At 44.4% G+C, this 23,990-nt stretch overlaps 1 protein-coding gene, 2 long non-coding RNA genes, 2 other non-coding genes and 1 pseudogene across 5 annotated transcripts; 1 reads left to right on the top strand and 5 right to left on the bottom strand.

Annotated features, from left to right (window-relative positions):
- Positions 1-4,879: 4,879 nt before the first annotated feature.
- Positions 4,880-5,816, bottom strand: LOC118471998 (uncharacterized). Its single transcript, XR_004849384.1, has 2 exons — positions 5,474-5,816; positions 4,880-5,162 (listed from the first exon to the last, which is right to left on the bottom strand). It is a non-coding gene; the product is annotated as an uncharacterized lncRNA (long non-coding RNA).
- LOC111590182 (small nucleolar RNA U54) lies at positions 5,688-5,767 on the bottom strand. The gene has a single exon (XR_004849833.1). It is a non-coding gene; the product is annotated as a small nucleolar RNA U54 (small nucleolar RNA).
- Positions 5,817-5,853: 37 nt separating the features above from the next.
- LOC111590181 (small nucleolar RNA U54) lies at positions 5,854-5,932 on the bottom strand. Its single transcript, XR_004849834.1, has one exon. It is a non-coding gene; the product is annotated as a small nucleolar RNA U54 (small nucleolar RNA).
- Positions 5,933-7,554: 1,622 nt separating this feature from the next.
- LOC118471997 (uncharacterized) lies at positions 7,555-8,074 on the bottom strand. Its single transcript, XR_004849383.1, has 3 exons — positions 7,995-8,074; positions 7,823-7,888; positions 7,555-7,718 (listed from the first exon to the last, which is right to left on the bottom strand). It is a non-coding gene; the product is annotated as an uncharacterized lncRNA (long non-coding RNA).
- Positions 8,075-11,897: 3,823 nt separating this feature from the next.
- LOC103626128 (uncharacterized) lies at positions 11,898-12,722 on the bottom strand. Its single transcript, XM_008646516.2, has 2 exons — positions 12,439-12,722; positions 11,898-12,308 (listed from the first exon to the last, which is right to left on the bottom strand). The coding sequence occupies exons 1-2, from the start codon at positions 12,607-12,609 to the stop codon at positions 11,898-11,900; spliced, it is 582 nt and encodes a 193-aa protein (XP_008644738.1). The 5' UTR covers positions 12,610-12,722.
- Positions 12,723-14,761: 2,039 nt separating this feature from the next.
- LOC103628078 (uncharacterized) lies at positions 14,762-15,665 on the top strand (annotated as a pseudogene).
- The last annotated feature ends 8,325 nt before the right edge of the window (positions 15,666-23,990 follow it).

Genomic DNA, 23,990 nt, shown 5'->3' with positions numbered 1-23,990 from the left:
ATTCTGTAAATTTAGTCTGCGCGAATTACAGTATGGTTTAAAACATTCATAACTTTTGTGTTTTAAACCCGATTCGATCCATTCAAGTTGCGTTAGATTCGTATTAAAATTATCTTAATTTAGATATATTTATCCCAATTTTTGCATATCTTATTTAATTTAGTTAAACGTTTGTTTAACCAGTGGCTACTAGAACGACGTTTCAATTTAAAAACCTAATTTAGGATTTCGATTTGCGCATTTATAATTAGTCATCAATATGATTAACCTTAACTGAAATGTTATTTATTAATAATTATTTAGTTTAATCACGTTGTTTATTTATTAGTTTCGCATATCGGTCCGCGCGTGTCGCGGTGCTGTTTCGCGCACGTCGTCGCGCGTCGTTCGCGAGTGTTGCGCGTGTTGTTCGCACGCGTTGTCGTGTGCCGTTCGCGTGTGTCGCGCGCCTTGCCGCGTGCCGTTCGCGCGTATCGCACGTTGTCCGCGTGCTAAGTCGTTTGTGTCCGCGCGTTGCGCACATCGTGTTTGCACGTCGTGCGTCGTTAATTCGTCTCGCTTAGAATCACTCATATTCATTAAGTTACTTGCTTAATTGTCAACTATTAAAATAGTAAGTTAGTCAAAACTAAGTAGTAGTATTAATTTACATTTGATTAATATCAATTAATATAATTATGTTGAATTAGATGTTCTAATTAGTGCTTGTTTAACGTAAACGTACTAACCCCTCGACCATAGCTTCGTCTATCATGGTTCTTTTTCTCGCGTAACTGTAGAAGCGCTCTCTATTTTATATTGCTCGCTTTTATAATATTTTATCTTGTATGATGTAATGTTCTTATGCAAGTATATGTTTGTTTGTGCATGTTTGTATTCGCTGTGCGTCGCGAATAGACTGCGATCTATTTCCGAGCTTCGAGGAATCGACGGTCAAGCTTCGGCGACCAAGTGATCTAGCTCTTTGGGTTCCACGAAGTTGAAGACTCTGAGCATCTGTTTGGTGAAGGCAAGTGTCCTTTGACCCATTATGTCCCATTTACTTTATAATACACTGTCCCGCATACTATGAACAACCTAAGGATTTACTAGCTTTCTATTTACCTTGTCCTTGATTTACCTTTTGGGTCACTATGGTTAGCTACATGCTAGCGCTTTACTTTAATCAATGAACATGATGAGATACAATGATGATACTATGATTTTATTCTGGATATGATGATCTTGTGATACTTTAGGGGACTCGGGCTGTTTCCCGAGTACCTCTCCGTAAGGACCTGTTCGTTGAGAGACCACCCGGGATAACAGTGCAACCATGAGGGTGAAATGGGATGCCCTTAGCTAATTAATTAGAGGAACTAGAGGTGTAGTCGCTTCGCCGTCGTGCCGTTAATGGGGTCCAGGCACAGTGCTTGCTCTGCCGAGGCTGGGTGCCGAGGTCCTTTCATTTTGCTTTTGTTAGTCACCCTCCTGCGGGGAGGAGTACTGTGTTTATCAAACTGGAGAAACCTAACGGGCGGCTATGACCTCTAGGGAATCTTTGTAAAAGCTACGTAGTGATACCCTGCCGGACCACCTAGGAAGTGATCAATGGGGAGTCATGATCCCCGGGCAAAACGGGAATCACGGCTCATGGGTAAAGTGTGCGACCTCTGCAGAGGGAATGAAACTGATATATCAGCCGTGCTCACGGTTATGAGCGGCCTTGGGATCCTCTTTGATTAGAGATACTTGATCAGAGATGGTTGGTTTACAGATGATGACGAGGATGGTTATGATCATGCTTATGGTAATGGTAAGTGGTATTCTTTCCATTTGGAAAGGGTACTTTGGGTTAAGAACTTGGGTTAATGCTAAAACCTGGCTTTCTACTAGTAATAATAACCTGACCAACTAAAAGCAACTGCTTGACTTAACCCCACATAAAGCTAGTCCACTACAGCCAAACGGGACATTTGCTGAGTACGTTGATGTGTACTCACCCTTGCTTTCACAAAACACCAGGTTGCCTTTGGTGCAATCTATGCTCAGGTAAACAAGGCGTCGAGGCGGATCTCCAGGAGTTCTAGGGCGTCGACGAGTTCGAGGATTAGGCTAGCGACCTCCCCCAGTCAGCTGCCTGTGGTGGGTTGTTTACGTTGGCTACGTTTCGATTCTGTGTACTTTGATTTATATTATGTAAATGGCTCTAGTCTGTAATATTATTACTTACTCTTTATTGTAATTCGAAGCATTGTGCTATGATGAGTCATTTATGTAATCGCTGTGTACGTGAATAACTGATCCTGGCACGTACATGGTTCGCATTCGGTTTACCTTCTAAAACCGGGTGTGACAGTTGGGCGATGTGGAGGCTCCTCCGAGGTCGAGGTCGAGTCTGTCTTCCGAGGCCGAGGTCGAGTCCGAGCCCCTGGGTCGGGCGAGGCGGAGACCGTTGGCGGAGGCCAGGGCTGAGTCCGAGCCCTGGGGTCGGGCGAAGCGGAGTTCGTCGTCTTCAGGGGCTGAGCTCGAGTCCGAGCCCTAGGGTCGGGCGGAGCGGAGTTCGCCGTCTTCCGGGGCCGAGCCCGAGTCCGAGCCCTTGGTCGGGCGGAGCGGAGTTCGCCGTCTTCCGGGGCTGAGCCCGAGTCCGAGCCCTGGGTCGGGCGGAGCGGAGTTCGCCGTCTTCCGGGGCTGAGCCCGAGTCCGAGCCCTGGGTCGGGCGGAGCGGAGTTTGCCGTCTTCCGGGGTTGAGCCCGAGTCCGAGCCATGGGTCGGGCAGAGCGGAGTTTCCTATGGTGCCTGAGGCCGGGCCTGGCTACCTGTCAGCCTCACTCTGTCGAGTGGCAAAGCAGTCGGAGCGGCGCAGGCGGCGCTGTCCTTCTGTCAGGCCGGTCAGTGGAGCGGCGAAGTGACTGCGGTCACTTCGGCTCTGTCGACTGGAGGACGCGCGTCAGGATAAAGGTGTCAGGCCACCTTTGCATTAAATGCCCCTGCGATTTGGTCGGTTGGCGTGGCGATTTGGCCAGGGTTGCTTCTTGGCGAAGACTGGGCCTCGGGCGAGCCGGAAGTATGTTCGTCGCTGGATGGGGGCCTCGGGCGAGACGTAGATCCTCCGGGGTCGGCTGCTCTTGCCCGAGGCTGGGATCGGGCGAGGCGTGATCGAGTCCCTCGAATGGACCGATCCCTGACTTAGTCGCACCCATCAGGTCTTTGCAGCTTTGTGCTGATGGGGGTTACCAGCTGAGAATTAGGAGTCTTGAGGGTACCCCTAATTATGGTCCCCGACAAGTATTCTATCATGGTCAGTTATATATTGCGATATCTATAGCCATTGCCATATCGAACATCAACATCCTTGCAGTCTCATCCTGTAAATCTCACATTTATATCGTATTACTAATATTTATCGTATCTATCTGCATTTCAGGTAATAGGAGTATGCGATACAAGGTATGTAGCATATGATGACTTGTGGACATGTTATTAATGAGATGCACTGGTTATATATATATATATATATATATATATATATATATATATATATATATATATATATATATATATATATATATATATATATATATATATATATATATATACTAGGTCAGCGCCCGTGCGTTGCTACGGAATCATATAATACCACGATAACTTCTAAATAAATGTGTATTATACTGTGATGAGATGTAGGATGACGTTCTCAAGCTGTTCGGGATGATGTCGAAGCGAAACTCGGGCCACGGTCGAGCACCGAGCCCGCGATGCGAGGTCGCCCGTCTGCGAGGCACGCGAGGTGGAGGGGGCAATCTCCGGGATATGGTAGTGAAGTGGCGGCGCGCGGTCGAGAAGGTGTACGTGGGAGCCAGTGGAGGGATGGCGCAACGGGCGGTAGAGAAACGTCAGGGTAATTTTTCCATCCAATCCAATAGAGCCATGGAATTCCCGAGCCGTTGTGGCTGTACCTGTACTGCAGGAATACGAAAACTCGCTATTCACTCAGTTTATTTTCCATAATAAGATTATGTAGGAGAGATGGTCGAGCGGTTCAAGGCGTAGCATTGGAACTGCTATGTAGACTTTTGTTTATCGAGGGTTTGAATCCCTCTCTTTCTGTTTCTCTTAATTCATCAATGTTAGCGTTCACAATGTATCAAATTAAATAACAATTTATTCCAACAATAATACCTTTAATTAATAGAAATTCTCTATAGCAAATTACTGTGGTATGTAAAATACACATCGAGGAAATAACAAAAAAGAAAAAAAAGTATCCTAGGGTTAATCTATTTCTGCTAGGTGAACGAGAAAATACGAATTAAGAGCCTTAGGTCGATTTGTACCCTGACGTTTCTCTACTGCCCGTTGCGTCATCCCTCCACTGGCTCCCACGTACACCTTCTCGACCGCGCGCCGCCACTCCACTACCATATCCCGGAGATTGCCCCCTCCCCGAGATTGCCCCCCTCCACCTCGCGTGCCTCGCAAACGGGCGACCTCGCATCGCAGGCTCGGTGCTCGACCGTGGCCCGAGTTTCGCTTCGACATCATCCCGAACAGCTTGAGAACGTCATCCTCCATCTCATCACAGTATAATACACATTTATTCACAAGTTATCGTGGTATTATATGATTCCGTTGCAACGCACGGGCACTGACCTAGTATAGGCTGAAGCCCACATGAGGGGCGGTCGAACCTCTCGACCTTGATCGTTCAGTGATTTAAGAGCTTGTTCGGTTAATCCCGTTACCCATAGATTAGATGGGATTGAAAAAATTAAGACATTTAAATCCCAATCCCACTCAATCCACATGGATTGAGAGCTAACCAAACAAGCCCTAAGTTTAAGTGGGGAACGTAGTAGATTTAGCCGTTTAGCCAATTCAGTAATACAACAGCCTCATATGTAGAGTTAAAACACAGGTTTTGAAATGTGAGCACTACAAATCGAAACAAAACTGGAAACATGAGCGAGAATGACAACTCAGTCCAAGGATCTTTTCATTGCCACGTGTGTACAAATTCCTCAAGCAGACCAAAAAGCTGCCTATCCAGAGCAGCAACATCATCAAACAAGCAGACCAAAAACCTAGGATCTGAGCCTGCTCTACATGCTCCATGGCCAACCAGCAACATCTAACATCTGAAGTCTAAACCAAGAAACTGAACCGATTGGTAATCAAACAGCCTGAAAAGGAATTGAGGGATGAAGGTTAAAACAAACACGACCTAAAAACATAAGCAACAGGGCTTTCGGTCTGGATGCAAGAAATGGAATTCTTAGGATAGACATCATTGATGTTTCAGCGTAGTCAATCTGTTAGAACATGCCATAGATACATCTGACGTGTATAATAACCAGAAAACCCACCTAAAAAGTCAAACCAAAAGGTCGGGTTGCAAGAAAAACAATATGCCATGTCAACAGTACACAGGTAGCAAGCGATAACAAAATTAACAAACCAATCTTAATAAAATAGCTGAGAGCTGAAGTGGTACCTCTGATTCGTCTGTTCTTTATCTACATTTTGATGCTAAAGTAGTCAGAATCAAAATGATGCAGCCTTACATATCCATCTTCACCACCACTTGAAAAGCTAATAATAAGATAAAAGAATGAACATGGAGTTAGTAAAAAACTTCTAAAATTGAAAAATAACTCCAGAACGCAAGAGAAAAGGTATCTACAAAGCATGTTGATAGGGTACAATGGTGCTCTCATGGATATTTTTTTCAACAGCAGCAATCAGAATAGCGTATATATCAAGAGTGACTGGTTGAAATCATTGAGCCATCAGATCCCAAAGATGCATACAATACTAAAAAATAAACAATTTTAAAAGGCCAGATTACTGGTAAAGCTATTGTGGGCAGAATGCAGCTCTCAGTAAAAATGTTCATCGAACTGAGGTCAGCATAGCATATATTGCCAATGTAATTGGCTACAATCACTGAGCTACATATAAATGTAGAATACCAAATGAGAAATTCAGCCATTTACAAGGTAAAAATAAATAGCTTCGGAAATCAATAAAAACCAGATATGTCGTGGACACACTTAGAAGATACATGATGTTTACAGACAAAAAACTTGTCAATATAGAGATCTATAACACTTAAGCCGATTAAATCAAAGAAAAGTGAGATAAAATAGCAAATCAAGATTGGTTGCTATGTTGCTCCACAAATGAGATAGAAAAACAATCAGAGGAGGTATATTTGCAAAAGATAAACCAATCAAAATCTAATGAAAATTACACATAGCAACGAAAAATCCTGCTCTCAGAAATGTTGATGACATCCTTGTGTGGATCAAAATAGCGTATATTTCCGTACCCGTTTGCTTTCATCCATATCAGCTTTATTCCCCACCAGAATTTTGTTCACATTATCCGAAGCATGTTGTTCAATGTTTCTGATCCAATTTCTTATGTCATCAACATTTCTGAGAGCAGGACGAACTATGTCCCGGTGAGATGCCAGAACACGTGTTTTCACTTTTAGGTATGGCGCGTCAATGCCAGCCAGCTGTACTAATGATATCACGTCTAGGTATGGCGCTAGAGTGGTGATGGCAGGGTGGCGGCGGGGTCGGTGTATGTCGCGGACAACAGGGTAAGAACTTCTAGGCTCATGTCATAACAATATAATCCTTATCCATAAGGCAAACCTGAAAGAGAGACAAGTTGGTTAGGGGTGTGGTAAGTCCAAAACAGGTGCTGAGTTCATAGTTGGTTCCACAAGCGTGCACACAAGTAATCTTATAACTTTTAGGGTCTGACACAAGTAGGACAAAAGAAAATCCTTGCATTTAATACAAACAATATTTCAAATTTGGAGGGGTAAAAATACAGACCTAGAAGCCTACCATTAGGAAACAAGGGCATACATGTGCTCCGCTCAGAACTATATTACACCGGTTGCAATAGATATGCATGTTTGGAAGTAGTAGATCTGTTTAGACTTGAAACTTTGATCAAATATGTTTATACTTGAAACTTTGATCAAGTCAAAGTGAAACCGCACTATACACAAGAAACATAATTGTATTAATTTTTTAAACCATTAATTGAAAATGCGTAGAAAAATAGCAAGCATTACTTCATAGCACAGAACTGTAGATCACTATAAGAAGAAGAACATGCAATAGAACAAAGCATTTTGAAAATAAAACACGATTTAAAGATCTCATGCAATCCATTCTTCATCAGTGACATATTTCTATCTAGCTGTTAGAAGTATGACTCATGAATTCAAGGGCCACAGTTGGAACAAATTTATGGTTGCAATAGCTTTCCATCTATCAAGGATATTATAATCGATAGAGATGACAATTCAGGCTATCAGATGATATAATAAAAAGGCAAAATAAATTAGCAAGTATTATAAGGAAAAGGAACTATTTATTTATATTCCTAACAAACCATCATGCATCTAAGCTCAAGTAATCTCCTTCTCACTGAAAAGCTAGTCCCAGGAGGAGATCTGCGCCTGCGACACAGGAGAGGGTCGCGCGGACGGGTGGGGGAGGAGGGTGGGGATCCTCGACAGGCAGAACCGTGCACCAACTCTTGTGGACGCCTATGGTAGAGACTTAAGGAATAGTAGAGATAACAAAAATCAATTTACTAAAAAAATTAGCATGTAGCAAGGCATATACAGAAAATACCTTGCAACGAACAACAATGTTTATGGCATCTGAAGGCTGAAGATCGAAGGTGATGTTGTCTGTAGGATCATTGACCTGCAGTGCAGGAGGTTTCTACTTTAGAATATTATTAAGGTTAATGGTGCACCCACTAAAAATGCATTAATTTGCTCTTACTTATTAGACAGGTAGATTTGTACCTTTGTTAAATAAAGTTCAGCACAGTATGCTTCTTGAATTCTTTTGTTTACCCTAACAAGTTTTACCTGAACCCAAAACCACCATCATGATAGAAGGAGCAATAAGATGAATTAACTTCTCCTTGACCAAGTAAGCATATCTGCTACAAATGCTTACAAGTAAAAAGATTACCTCATAACCCATTTTATCAATCATTTCCTTGACAACTTGATATATGGTCGGTCATGCCTATAACAAAAAGGTGTTATATAGACTACATCAAGCAGAACAGATAGTATGAAACAATATAATTGATGACAATAGAAGGAATTACAATGTGGACATTATGAATAGCTGCCATCAGAATAACGCTTGGCATCTCCACTGAGAAAATTGAGAGAGTAGACATGCATTAATGTCAATAAAAAATTCCTACTTCTGAATTCACCGAATCAAACTAAAAGATTACGTACAAACAATGATCGGGAGTAAAGTTCTGCTTCCATCTTCAATCCTCAAAACAATAGCAGGTTGTGGTGCACTCTCTGGAATATTTCTCCCTTGAAAGTTACTATGGACACAACGCAAGTTATTTCCATCTCGCATCTTTATCACATATCCTTCTGATCCACTTCTCACCTCAACTGGAAAAGAACACAAAACCAGATTTTACCTTAGGAACAGGTACTGGAGACACACCAAAGTACTACCAGTAGCTAATTTACAAGTTGCAATGGAATGCATTCAGATTTTTCATTCACACAGTAAGATGCTTGAGACAAATGAGCGGAACATGGAATGTCAAGCAACTAATCACATATAGGAAAATTAAATCTAGAGTAGCAAATAAATAAAGCCTAAGTAAAACTTGAATGTTGTGTGGCATTCTCCATATAAAAGCAGACCATCTTGTGTGAAGAATTACTTGCTTCTAGCACAGTAGAATTAACGGTCTTCATCACTCTCGCTAGAGTTTCCAGCCATGTATCCATTACCATCAAAAGACGAGCTGAAGCTACAACATGGACCTATGTTCTTCGTAGATGTTTGAGAGATGGGAGAAATGAATCTTGAAACGTTTCTGTATTTTGAAATGGCACCAAATAATGCAGTCCCAAGCTGCCCGGATTTGGTCAGGGAGTTGTTGATCAGCGCAGCAGCAAGCAGTTTCGCTTGCAGTGCAGGACGACAGAAAACAGGTAGCTCCATCGCCATCAATCTGCCTCCATGAAAAAATGGAACAAATAAATAAATATACGTGTCCAGATAATGTTGTGCAGGAATAACCAAGTGACATATAGAAGCAGAAAAGTCAGAAAATGATTCTTGGCCTGCGCCTATGCTACAACTATCAGTTTTGATCTACAACTATCAGTTTTGGAAAAACAACTATCAGTTTTCAATTTCATGACACTGACGTATCAACCTACAATTTGGATTCAGAAATAAGCTGGATTGCAGTCTTGATCTACAAGTGCTGGACCTTATTTTATATCTCAGCCCCAAACCGTAGCGTCGGATGCCTAAACAATTTTCTGCCGAATCAAGCACCTAAACCTGACAGTAAAATAGCACACTTACACAACCATTTCTGCGTTGATAGGTTGAAACAGAAACAGTTCTATTCTCCATAGGGCACTGGCGCACGGCTCTGCTCGGGGCGACGACGACCGGCGACGGAGTCACGGAGCTGACGAGCTGGTGGAGGATGCTTAAGATTGCAGAACTAATAAGGATAATAGTAACAATAAACTGTTTGATTGCACCGGAAACTTACTGTCTAACAATAAACTTCAGAAATAGAACATTATGACCATCATAATTTCATGATTTTGCTTTTGACATCAGATTATTAGCAAAAAAATATGCTCCTGCAAGGAAAAGACAGACAAAGCATTATAAGACCTTGATGAAAGATTAGAAGCGTTACAGGCTGCATTAGTGACAAAGTACCTTGATGAAAGATGGTTTAGGGGATTATTATGCATGACTGTACTAACAACTTCCGCTGCCTTTGTTCAGATGCTAGATTTGAATTTTCAAGTAACCAAGCAGGGGATCTAGCCCCACCATATCTGAATGGAACAAGTAATTTTTACTCCAGAGACAACACCTAGAACATGAGGGTGATAAATATCAATGTTCATAAAATCAAATTCCAAGGAGGAAACAACCAAGTAACACTGGAAAATTCGTTTATCGGCAAGTGACATCACATAAACACCAATAGAATAAGTTGCACATACTTACAACCTCTGGGAATGATCCAAGCCTCCCAAGTAGCGATCGGATGGAGCCTCCAGGAACAAATTCTAGTAGAATATTTAGCGTGTTTTCCTCCCATGCCATCCCAATATACCTTTGATCAAACAACACAGCCTAGATCAAATACCACAACCAAAAAAAGAGGATAACAATGTTGAAATGGCAGTGTACTTACAACAATATTATTGTGGGAGAAGTTCCTCGAGCTCTTGTACATGTGCCTAGTCAAAAGACTCTCGTGTAAGCATTTTAGAGTGGAATGAATGAATAGATACATAGATAAACTGAGTCAGCGAGAAAACAACACAAGATCCATCAAATCACCAACATCGAGATGGAAGACTAACCTGTTTGACAGCGAGGATCTCATTGGACTCGAGGTCCATGTCGAGGTAGACCTGCCTGAATGCTCCACTCGTGATGAGGTCACCTACGGTCCCTAACACATTCGTTGGAAGCCAAGATCGTGGCCAAGGGCGAGGGCGGTTGCGGCATGATGCAGCACGTGGGTGACCTGCCCGAATCTGCTCTTTGCTGCCCCAGCACCACCCGCAGCGGCAGAGGAGGAGAGCGATGTGGTGGGCTTGTTGAGGGCTGGGGCGCCCGCATGGAAGGAGATGGAGCGGCGCAAGGAGTAGAATCCTAATCCTCGCGGTGTCAACGACGAAGTAGCGCAAGGCGGCGTGGCACAAGTACCTTCACTCGTCTCAGCATATGTGGACAAGTACCTTCATTGCTTCGTATACTTGCAGATAGACTTTCTTTTAACCCATCCTTTTATATCTTTTCTGCTTTCTCTACATCAATTCAGACAATATATCAAACAAAGGTTTCAAACCACCATAAGAATAAATAAAAAAATTATACATACGACAAGATATATGTCAGTGAAATATGAAATGATGTGCAATTAATACAGAAATCGTACAACCTACCATAAGATGGAAGGGTTTGACATTGAAGGAATGACATTTTGATGAATTGAAGCAAGGACCTGCAAGATACCCCAAAAAATCAAGGCAGGAAACCATAGCCAACAATGAAGCAACTAACTACTACAAAATAAAGTGAGTGTTCGTGATGTAGATGAGGGAAACAGACAATGAATATTTTCATCTTCCTAAGTTCTTATATTGTTACCATACCACAATGCGCTAAACTGCGCATAGGATAAGAAAAACATTGCTGCAAGGGTTTATAATTCAGATACAACAGTTACCATAGTTATCTTTTTTAGGGCAAGAACATCTTTACCTCCTTGTACACATCAAGTGGTAGTGGTAACATGAGAAAAGACAGCCATGCTTTGGTGAACTTCAATTTTAGTTTCAAAATTTAGTTTCCTAAATAATTCCATCAGTTAATACCCAGAACATTTGAGCTTAAGCTGTAAAATGGTGAAGTACCTTGGAAGAGTCATTTTCTCCTTTAGAAGACAGACCTTCATCAGAAGTACAAAACCAGAAGTCAAGAGTAAGAACACTAATCAGACCTTAGTGCATACACATATGTGGGTTCATAAAAGCACGAATTAAAGCATAAATCATACTCACCAACAGTGCTCCACATATCAAATGTTGATTCCTTTTGAAAACCAGAAGTCAACAGTACTCCACATATCAAATGTCTCACCAACGTTGTGTTGCGCGTTGAGGTTGAGCAGGCCGTAGGCCGGGACGGCGGCGGCGCCCCTGGCGGAGGCAGCGAGCCACCTAAGCCTCTGGTGTGCAGCGGCGGAGGAGACGGCGGAGGCGCGGAGGTGCGGCAGGTTGAGTTTGAAAAGATGGAAAAAGATCAAGATACCAGTTAATCATTTGATAGTAGGTAAATTCAACAAATGAAAAGGAGAATAAAGGACTGTACAGATTTGATGGAAGCATGCCATGAATGAATAAGAACATAGCAGTTAATGACAAAAGCTTTGCCATCGCTGTGATGAAGGTGTAACCACATGTAAATAAGTGGTAGTAGATAACAACCAACAGTAGAAGCACTATCACAGTTTGCTTCGCATCTTCCCAAAGTACTGTTTTTGCAACTGCATATGAATAGATAAATTGGTAAGGATTTCAAATGTGGAAGTACAAAAGTACTATGAATATACAGGGTATGTGTGGGCACAAGGGATGAAGGCAGTTTCATACGATTTCCATTCCCGAGGAAAATTGAAGCCTTTGATATACTCCTATGATTCTGAGCTTGTAGATGGGGGTACGACTCTACTGTTCTCTTCAGTCCATCCTTAATTTAAAATAAGCCATCAATTACTTATTGCAAAATAGTACTGAAATAACTGACCCAACCCCATCAAACACAAAATACATCGTGTCAAGAAAGATCATTAATTAAATTAAAGGATATAGATAAGAACCTTAAGGGACACGAGAGGTTCATAACCAAGCTGCTCCTTTGCTCTTGAGCAACTGAATGTCCTGTTACATGAAAGCAGCCTGATCCTTGAAGGGGTCAGCTGAGGAACTTCCATTCCATACTTGGCAAATTTCTGGTAAGTCCATTCTACAACATGAGCCACTGGCATCATAACAGAGACTGGTATTTTTACTGAAGGCCTGTAATGAAGTTCAAACACATTAGTACACTGGTTTCTGGCCTGCTGGTATAGACATGAAACAGATTTAGATTCCCCATCCTCATTCTTTTCATAGGTTGTACCATGTAGGTCAATGCTTAACATGAAAAGGCACAATAAAGTTAAGTGCAAAAGGTAAACATCAGATATCAGAAACAGCTAAACTGCTTCAGTAGCATATGTAATCGTAAGACCAAGCAATCTATTCATGAGCTTAGAGAGTGGCTAAAATGGTTTGTATCTCCAGATCTTAATAAAAAAAAATTGGTTATTGAGCATCGTCTGAGAGAAATAAGAAGGATCTCCATGAACCAATTTGCTAGTTGATGAAAGCCATGCAGGAGTAAATAGAGAATTGGAATTATGGCGAGAGACTACAGAGTCCAAAGGTTTTAAACTCGGTAGAACTAAAATGGAATATATGAGTGTTAGACATGTGTGTGTGCATCCCATATACTATTTCATCTATTAATATAGCAGCCCAACCCTAGTTCGGATTAGGGTCTCTATTCTCACAACATGGTATCCGATAGGTTTTCTCTTCTCCTTCCAGTAGCTACCACCCTCTTCACACTCAGGTCCGCCAGCCCCTCCACAACGCGTGCCTCACCCCCTGCTCATGGTGAATTGACAATAATGTGACTTCTGCCATGTGACAACCCCGACAATGGATATCCAAACTTATGCCAATCAACAATAAATTTAGCACCTCTCAGCCAGCTTGCCAGTTTTACAGCAGCCAGTGTTGGAATAGAGGGTGGATTCTATTGGAGAAAAGATAAACAAAAAATCAAGTTAGGCCTCCTGTTGCATCACAAAGCATGTTGTTGAAAATTTTGAGGCTATGTCAAGAAAGCATCTTTGTGATTTACATGCACCGACTCCAAAACTCAACCCTTCTCCCATTCACTATTTCTTCATAATAGGCGACCATTATATATCACTGCATCGACAACTTAATTACAGTGGTATTTTGTTGAGGAAGAACAATAACAATTAGAGACTTGAAATTTGAAAACAGGAAGTATGTGTTTTAAAGAGGAATAAGTGAGACAACAATATAAAATCGATGATGTGTAGATTCATAAATACGCATAAAAACATAATACAAACTTGTACATGTATGAATCTAAACACATTTTAGGAATTCCCCATATATTTACAGTGGATGTTAAAGGATTTGTATGAGGAATTCTAAATTATCTTTACAGTATTCGTAACCTGAATAGAAGGTACATAGAAGAAAAAAATATGTCGATTAAAGAAGGATATGCCGATCATAATCAGTCAATCACCAACCCCGTGATCAGTAGGAATCAAGTGAGCATCCAACCAAGTGTGGTCAGTAGAAAAATCCTTTTAAATCATCTACTATACCTTTTTGCATGAACCCAGCATGTGAGGCTCAACATTCTCAAGGTTCATTCCTAGCTCTTCAGCTATTACCTGAATCATGATGAATTGATGAGACAAGTCATTTTTAATTATACAGAGAAATAAAATGCACACAAGAAACAACTGTGAAGCCTACCTCTCATCCGGTAAGGATAGCGAGGTCCTGTAAGTTTGCCTTCCTGTTTTCCCCAAAACCAGGAGCTTTGACAGCACAGACCTGAATGTCGTTCCAATTAGAACAGAAATGGTACCAAACCAAGAAACTTGACAGAACCTACCTTGATGCCTGCACGAAGCTTGTTAATAATCAGAGTACCTAATACCTCACTTTCCACATCTTTTGCAACAATTAGTAGAGGCCTTTGTTTCTGTTCCAAGCAAAGAATGAAAAAAAAGAATCAGCAAAGGCCCACAATGAACCATTACCGTTAAATGAGAGCAAACAGAATACCTTTAGAGCCATTTCTAAAACCTTAACCACGGCATGCATATTTGTCACTTTCTTGTCATGAATTAAGATCAATGGATCTTCTGGTTCCTGTGATACAAAAAGTACAACTAAGATATTCATGTGTTTTTGAGTTGGTAATGAAGTACGGAGAGATGTAACCTCTGTCAAGTTTCATACCCTCCACAACTTCAAGCTCATTATAAAGGGTGTTGCCATCCTACAGAACATTTAAATCAGCCAATAAGTTGAAACAGAACAATGCAGAAAAGAGCAAAAACAAGGAAACAATCAAAATGCGCACTTATCAGTAGACCTCACAAACAGAGCCGTGTAGGGTTGTACAGAATCAGAATCACTGAAGCTGTGTGCATGAGCGGGCGACTACAGATGTGCCCGCTGGGGAGATACTCCAGCGGCGAGGCGTTGGGCCCGTCGCAGAGCTCCTGCGTCCAGCGCGGGGAGGTCGTCGCGAATGGGAGCCACCGCTCGCCGTCCCAGAAGACGGCCCGGCCGTCGGTGACGCCCGTGTACGGCCCTACGGGTCAAAGGCGACGCTCTCGGGCCCCTGCACCTCGCCGTGGAACCGCACCTCGGCTCCGCGGAGCCGCTTCCGTTCGTTCGCGTGTGTCAGCATCTCGGCGGGATCAGGGAGGTCGACGAGGTGGGACTCGAACCCCGGAAAGTCCACCATGCTGCCCGTCCGGGAGTGGGTCCGTGCCGCAGAATGCCGCCAGCGCCGCGGCCACTACAACCGGCGACGCCATCCCGCTAGCCCGCTACCTCGTCTCTCGCCCGTGGCTCACCCACTCGCCTCTGTCTGTCGTCGACTCGCTCTCGTGGGGTTTTGCCTGGATTTCTCTACACACTCCCCCAATCTGCCTCACCTTCCATGTAGAGCGCGGATCGAGAGCCGATGCGTCGTCTCTCCTCGCCTTCCACGGATAGCGAGCCCCGGACTTGCATATGGAGACCGCATATTCCATCGATCTGGGCAAGCGCGCCGCGGACGCCGTCGATCTGGGCGAACCTGGAGAGCACGGATCGAGGCTGCAATCCCGTCCGAGCAGTGATCCCGTCGATTTGGGCGCTGGCCTCGCCTTCCATGTAGAGCGCGGGAGCAGGGATTCCGTCGATTTGGGCGTTGGCCTCGCCTTCCATGTAGAGCGCAAGAGCAGGAGAGAGTGTGGAGCAAGGAATCAGAGCGCGTCTGGGCAAACCTTCCATGGAGTGGATCGAGAGGCGTTGGCGAGGAGAGAGCAGGGATTGCGGTGAGAGAGCATGTACGCGGACGGGATCTGCGGTGAGAGAGGAGAGTGGGGCGAGGAGGCTCGGTCGACCGGCGGGGGCATGCTTGACGACATTCACGGCGAAGACTCGCTTGATTGATGGGGGGTGCGCTCTCACCTTGGGGCGCTTCGGGAAGGTACGGACGAAGAGGATGACGATGGAGACGTGCGCTTCCCGGTGGCGGCGGCGGAGCTCCGGCGAGTCTCCACCATGGCGTGCGCGCGGAGTGATTAGGGTTTGGTGGGGGAGTTGGCTGCCCCGCCCAACGCGCGCGGAGGACAGGGGAGGAGGCGACGCGGGCAGGTAAGGTGTGCGGGCAGGAGGGCAAAACAGGAAATGAAAAAAAGGCAGAACGCAAGGAGGCAGCCTACCCCTTAGAGTCTTAATAGGTAGTATAGATATATATATATATATATATATTAATGACTATCTGTTTAAACTGTGAGACCTTCTGATATTTCTTGAAGATTTTTATAAGTTTGTAACTTATTCTGATAGTCTTAGTATTTAAATGATGCAATTGACATGACATTATTAAAATCATATATAGAATTACTAATGGTACTTATGGTTGCAATGTAGTGGTGAAATAACTAGATTAAAATAACAAAATTTATGTATGGCTAGGATTACAAATAGATTATGAAACATTTTTCTCACTCATATTTGTACATTAGTTGTGGTAGTATTATATATTTTCGTTGCAACGTACTTGCCAAGTGAATCATTATTTACATTGGTAGTTTTCTTAAAAAAAAGTGTCACTAAAAATACTGGCGGTTCTCTCAGCAGATACAAGTCATAAAACTCATCTTTTTTATACTGACGAAAGACGTATCAATAAAAACACGTGCAAGCTTCGCTAGTGCGTAGCTGGCTGATCAGTGAACACCCCGAAACCAGGCATTTCGGGTAAAGACCAGAGCCACAGCACAGAGGCATCTGGTTCCTGTCAGCTGGTTTCTCTGGTGCACGAGCCAACTTCAGCACTTGCCGCCGGTTGGTGGCTCCTCGCACCTTCCCGGCCGGCCATCCAGCTCCGATTCTCCGCGGCGCCCATTCGTACTACCGGTCTGTTTGGTTGGGCTGTGGCTGTGGAAAAAGTTGCTGTGGGCTGTGAGCTGTGGAAAAAGCTGCTGTAGGCTGTGTGCTGTTAAAAAGCTAAAAATCGTTTGGTGGAAACCACTAAAAGTCGTTAAAAGTTCTTCGATATATGTTTTCACAGTTCCATCCAAAAGCCACTAAAAGCAGGTCCAGGAGTGCTTTCAGTTTTACACTATAAGAAAGTCGGCTTTTAGAAAAAGTTGCTTCCTGGATCCAGCCCTTTGGTTGGCTTTTGGCTTTTAAGGGGCAAAAGCCAAAGCCAAAAGCCAAACCAAACACACCCTACGTGTGGTGGCATGGACAAGCACGTGCCTAGAAATTCTGCATCGACGAAGCGTGTGGCCGTGAGCGTACGTGACGAAAGCTAGTGCTCCTTTGCTACGGCCTACGGCGAAAAATCTGCTTCGTGATTTGTGTACTAGCCGAGCACCGACGACGCCGAGATGCCACGAACGCCACCGTACGTCGGCGTCCATACACAAACAGTCGGCTACACTACTGACCGTCGAGTTGCACGGACCATGGGCGGCGTAGTCATAGACCCAGGAAATTTACGTGCCTCGCGAGAGGACGTGAAGGACATCTGAGTCATCGTCGTTGACGCATAGTAAAACTTTTAATTTAGGGCATGTTTTAGACACTCGGCAAATAACACGATTCCGGTAGTAGCTTCAACATCTCTGAAAATGGCTTCAGCTCTGGCTTTTTTTAAAAGAGTAGCTCCTCTATAGGAGCCTGTGCTTTTTGCAAATCGTTTGGCACGGCTCCTCGTGTATTATTTGATTTGGAGTAAAACGATCTCGCTGCTAGCTGCATCAGCGCATGGACGACCTGTGCTTTGCTCACCGTGTAACCTTCTTGCATCAGGCATGTATACTACTAGCGAGGGGTGGCTTGGAGAGAGGTGTCTGTTCGGGGAGAGACGCAGCGCCTATATGCGGAGCCATGGAGAGCCAAAAATTTAGGCTCCGGCTCTCAGCCATATTTCGGCTTCTGCTCCTCCTGCTCAAGAGCTGTTTTGCGAGGTAGCGTTTGGAAGAGACTCAGCAAGGAGCCGGTGCTGGAGCAGCTTGGGAGCCCTCCCAAACGGCCTCTTAATCAAGTTGGTCGATCGCGCTGTCTGAAAAGTGAAATCAGATAATAAAAAAAAAGGCGCATCAGCTCGTGTTTGCCACTTTGCCCGTGTTGCAATCAAATTTAATCACATCTTAGCTTAGATATGATGAACGGACATTACCTGGTGCTAGTTAGCGGTTAAAACTATCCAAATGGACATGCTAAGGCCAGCTTCAACGCCACACCCTAAAGCCTCTCTCACCCTAGGTCCGGTGTCCTTTGGAGGGAGCAGCAGCAGCTGCTCCAACAGCTCCTCCCACGCCGCACCCCATGTGAGGGAGAAGAGAGAGAGGCAGTTTAGGTGAGCTCTAATATTCTCTTATTCTTTAATTACTTCATTTCTTTGCTATAACAATTCTTTTTAAGCACCCTAACCTAATACCAATGTGTAATATGTAGTACAAATAGTCTATGATTTTTTAAAACTTTAAATTTTGATAAAAAAAAGTGTTAAACAACTGGACTATAGTATATATGGGGAGATGGATAGAGTGAATGATTGAAAATGTCCTGTATGTGGGGTATCTTTTAAAGTGATGTAGTAAAATATAATATACATATAGAGGGAGAAATATAGGGTGAATGGTTGGAGATGGCTATAACTATTGGCAGGGAGTGGCATAAACGATTAGTTCATTAGCTGATGAAGAAAGATATTAACAGTTCACACACAGCTACAACCAATTGTCCAATTATATATTAGGTGGCACATGAAGGCCGAGATAGCGGACTAGTGAGGTATGAATAGTCTTTACTAAAACTTAAATGTGTTGGCTAAGGGAGTGTTTTATCTGATGAAGAGATATTGATAGTTCATATACAACTACAACTAATTATCTAATTATATATTATACGATGGATGAAGGTTGATATAGTGGACTAGAAGAGTGTGAATAGTCTTTTCTAAAAACTTAAACACGCTAGCTAATCGAAACAAGTGTAGAATTAAACTCATCGATCTTAACCAAAACTATATATGCTCTATCTATCACAAGCATCTTATAAAAGTTCTAATTAAGGACATGTTCCAATCCTCTGTAACTAACAATTAACAGCTAAAATTAGCTATGGAGTTCTCAACCCGACTAATTCTAACTAATAGATGGCTAAAATCTAAAGTGCCCCCATTGCCCACCCTATACCATTCTTCCCTGGAACTCATCCCAACAAGCAACAAGGAGTCATTGTCGCTACTGATTTGCTCCTGCCGTCGGCGCTAAGCAGGTAAGCCCACACCGTTTGCTATTTTTGCAATATGAATGATATTTGTCAAATTTGTAATTTGAAAATTTGAATCCATTCTAATTTTCTAAAACAGTCTTACAATTAATCATGTTATGTTGCTAAATATGGCTTAAAGCAGGGTAGTAAGGACAATTAGCTCATCAGAACAACATATTAGCTATAGGTTTAGAACACCCCAAGTTAATAGTTAGCCACCTAATCTAGCTAATAACTTATTAACTGGCTAACAACTAGCTTTAGAGGTTTCGAACATGACCTAAGTAACTAAGATGTCAGGCTAGATAAAGCTTAACTATAAAATTCTAGCTGGCAAGGTCACAGAAACTTATGCAACAAATACTCAAACCATCTGGAAGCTCCTACGCATACCATTGAGCAGAGAGCATAAACTCTAATCACACTAGGAGTACTCAACTAGTAAAGCTACACAATCTAAATTAGAGAGCTAAGCACCTTAGCTACACAAGCTAAGCAAACTACTAAGCTACACAAGCTTACTAGCACAAAAGAACAACTAATTTACTAAATAAGTAATAAGTTACAAGAACAACATATAAATACCAACACAAGTATGAACATGTTATAAGAAGCTAGTGTTAGAAGGTAGCAAATCAATGTGAAGATAAATATTGACACAATGATTTTTCTCCCGAGGTTCGATAGTTTACTAGCCACTTACTCTCCATTGAGACAAGGCTAAGGTTGTTTTCGATCTTCTTTGTTAGTGGTAACCTGCAAGTCACGCATTCCCATATGGAGTGCTCACAACTGAGATCTAACACTTGATCTGTATGGATCACTTGCCATTGTTCACACCTCGCTTACTATGTTGAACTTCGCGTCTCCCATGCAGTGAGTATGATATTTATCATAATGCTTTCTTCGAAGCCACATACAACTTCACATATATTTCCATAGAGCCACAACCTCCAAGTTGTCTAGGAGGTGGCAAACTCCAATAGTAGTAACAAACATCGTTGGCTTGCAACTCGACCACCTAGAGTCACTCTATGCAATAACTCAATGTAACATACTATGAATATCTCTCATATGCAATCAGATGTAATCTCTAACAATTGTATATGGATAGAATCCCAAAGATAAGTGAAAGTCGCCTAGAGGGGGGTGAATAGGCAAAGCTGAAATTTATAAAGTTTAAGCACAACTACAAGCCGGGGTTAGCGTTAGAAATATAATCGAGTCCGAAAGAGAGGGCAAAAACAAATCACAAGCGAATAAGAACGGATCACACGGTGATTTGTTTTACCGAGGTTCGGTTCTTGCAAACCTACTCCCCGTTGAGGTGGTCACAAAGACCGGGTCTCTTTCAACCCTTTCCCTCTCTCAAACGGTCACCTAGACCGAGCGAGCTTCTCTTCTCAATCAAACGGGACACTAAGTCCCCACAAGGACCACCACACAATTGGTGTCTCTTTCTTTGATTACAATGATCTTGGGAACAAGAAATGGGGAAGAAGAAAAGCGATCCAAGCGCAAGAGCTCAAGAGAACACAAAAGTCTCTCTCTCTAGTCACTAATTTGTTTGGAGTGATTCCGAAGTTGGGAGAGGATTTGATCTCTTTGTTTGTGTCTTGGAATGAAGTCTAGAGCCCTTGTATGAGGTTTGATGGCTGAAAACTTGGATGCATTGAAGTGTGGTGGTTGGGGCGTATTTATAGCCCCAACCACCAAAATGACCGTTGGTGAGGGCCTCTGTCGTATGGCGCACCGGACAGTCTGGTGCGCCACCGGACACTGTCCGGTGCGCCACCGGACACTGTCCGGTGCGCCAGCCACGTCACCCAGCCATTGGGTTCCGATCGATGGAGCTCTGACATGTGGGGTCACCGAACAGTCCGGTGGTGCACCGGACAGGTACTGTTCACTGTCCGGTGCGACATTTGCGCCTGCTCTGACTCTGCGCGCGCAGTCCGCGCACTGTAGCGTTGTCAGCCGACCGTTGCACTCGACCGTTGCGCTGGCGACCGTTGCTCCACTTGGCACACTGGATAGTCTGGTGCTACACCGGACAGTCCGATGAATTATAGCGGAGCGGCCTCCCCGAATTCCCGAAGGTGGCAAGTTTGGAGTTGAGCTCCCTGGTGCATCGGACACTGTCCGGTGGCACACCGGACAGTCCGGTGCGCCAGACCAGGGCTGCCTTTCGGTTGTCTTTTGTTCTTTTTATTTGAACCCTTTCTTGGACTTTTTATTGGTTTGTGTTGAACCTTTGGCACCTATAAACCTTATAATATAGAGCAAACTAGTTAGTCCAATTGTTTGTGTTGGGCAATTCAATCACCAAAATCATTTAGGAAAAGGTGTAAGCCTATTTCCCTTTCAATCTCCCCCTTTTTGGTGATTGATGCCAACACAAACCAAAGCAAATATATAATTGCAGAATTGAACTAGTTTGCATAATGAAAGTGCAAAGGTTACTTGGAATGAAACCAATATACATTTTATAAGATATGCATGGATGCTTTCTTCTATTTTAATATTTTGGACCACGCTTGCACCACTTGTTTTGTTTTTGCGAACTCTTTTGGAAATTCTTTTCAAAGTCTTTTTGCAAATAGTCAAAGGTAAATGAATAAGATTTTGAGAAGCATTTTCAAGATTTGAAATTTTCTCCCCCTGTTTCAAATGTTTTTCCTTTGAAATTTTCCCCCTTAATGAAATTCTCCTCTTAGTGTTCAAGAGGGTTTTAGATATTAATTTTGAAAGGGGTTATACAAATGTGAGAATTCTATCAAAAATAAGATACCAATTGAAAAAACCTTCTTTTAATCTAAATTTTGAAAGACTTCATTTTTGAAATTGGTGGTGGTGCGGTCCTTTTGCTTTGGGCTAATACTTTCTCCCCCTTTGGCATGTATCGCCAAAAACGGATACTTGTGAGTGAAATATAAGCCCTTTTTCAAACTTTCTCCCCCTTTGGTAAATAATGTAGGAGTGAAGATTATACCAAATTGGAGAGCGATGTGGAGCGACGACGAAGGATGAATAATTCGATGGAGTGGAGTGGAAGCCTTGTCTTCGCCGAAGACTCCATTTCCCTTTCAATCTATGACTTGGTATGAAATACACTTGACAAACACATTAGTCATAGCACATGAAAGAGATATGATCAAAGGTACATGAATGAGCTATGTGTGCAAAATATCAATCAAAATTCCTAGAGTCAAGAATGTTTATCTCATGCCTAAGTTTGGTAAAAGTTTTCTCATCTAATGGTGTCGGGGACCATAATTAGGGGTACCCTCAAGGCTCCTAATTCTCAGCTGGTGTCGTCGTTTCGAGACCGGGGGGTCCCTGGGCCGACGAGTGAATGTCGTCGCGTGCCCCAGCCCAGATGGGTCGAGCGCGAGGGCGAGCGCGAAGGGGGGAGAGCGAGGCGGCCGGAGACCGGCGTGAGAGAGGTGGGAATCCCGCGGCCTTCGTGTTCGTCTCGCGCCCAGGTTGGGTGCGCTTGTAGTAGGGGGTTACAAGCGTCCACACGGGAGAGGGAGCGAGCGGCTTCGAGCGAACGCCTGTCCCGTCCTCGTCCCCGCGCGGCCAACCCTCTCTAAGAGGGCCCTGGTCCTTCCTTTTATAGGCGTAAGGAGAGGATCCAGGCGTACAATGGGGGGTGTAGTAGAGTTCTACGTGTCTAGCGGAGAAGAGCTAGCGCCCTAAGTACATGTCGTTGTGGCAGCCGGAGAGAATTTGACACCCAGCTGGTGTGATGTCGTGGCCGTCGGAGGAGCGATGGAGCTTGGCGGAGGGACATCTGTCGGAGCGGTTGAGTCCTTGCTGACGTCCTCTTGCTTCCGTAAGGGGGCTGAGAGCCACCGTCGTCACAGAGTACGCGGGGCGCCATCATTGCCTATCTGGCGGAGCTAGCCAGATGGGACGCCGGTCTTGTTCCCTACGGCCCGAGTCAGCTCGGGGTAGGGTGATGATGGCGCCTCCTGTTGACGTGGCTGGTCTGCGCCCTAGGTTGGGCGATGTGGAAGCTCCTCCGAAGCCGAGGTCGAGTCTGTCTTCCGTGGTCGAGGTCGAGTCCGAGCCCCTGGGTCGGGCGAGGCGGAGTTCGTCGTCTTCTAGGGCTGAGCCCAAGTCCGGGCCCTGGGTCGGGCGGAGCGGAGTTCACCGTCTTCCGGGACTTAGCCCGAGTCCGAGCCCTAGGTCGGGCGGAGCGGAGTTCGCCGTCTTCCGGGGCTGAGCCCAAGTCCGAGCCCTGGGTCGGGCGGAGCGGAGTTCGCCGTCTTCCGGGACTTAGCCCGAGTCCGAGCCCTGGGTCGGGCGGAGCGGAGTTCGCCGTCTTCCGGGGCTGAGCCCGAGTCCGAGCCCTGGGTCGGGTGAAGCGGGGCTTCCTATGGTGCCTTCGGCAGGGCCTGACTGCCTGTCAGTCTCACTCTGTCAAGTGGCACCGCAGTCGGAGTGGCGCAGGCGGCGCTGTCCTTCTGTCAGGCCGGTCAGTGGGGCGGCGAAGTGACGGCGGTCACTTCGGCTCTGCCAGCCGGGGGGCGCGCGTCAGGATAAAGGTGTCAGGCCACCTTTGCATTAAATGCTCCTGCGATTTGGTCGGTCGGTGCGGCGATTTAGTCAGGGTTGCTTCTTAGCGAAGGCAGGGCCTCGGGCGAGCCGGAAATATGTTCGCCGCTGGAGGGGGGCCTCGGGCGAGACGGAAATCCTCCGGGGTCGGCTGCCCTTGTCCGAGGCTAGGCTCGGGCGAGGCGTGATCGAGTCG

This window comes from Zea mays, chromosome 5, assembly GCF_902167145.1.
Source record: "Zea mays cultivar B73 chromosome 5, Zm-B73-REFERENCE-NAM-5.0, whole genome shotgun sequence".
In the NCBI taxonomy this organism is placed as follows: Eukaryota; Viridiplantae; Streptophyta; class Magnoliopsida; order Poales; family Poaceae; genus Zea; species Zea mays.
Note: the sequence above shows the minus strand (reverse complement) of the source record. Positions and strands in the feature narration are given on the sequence as shown.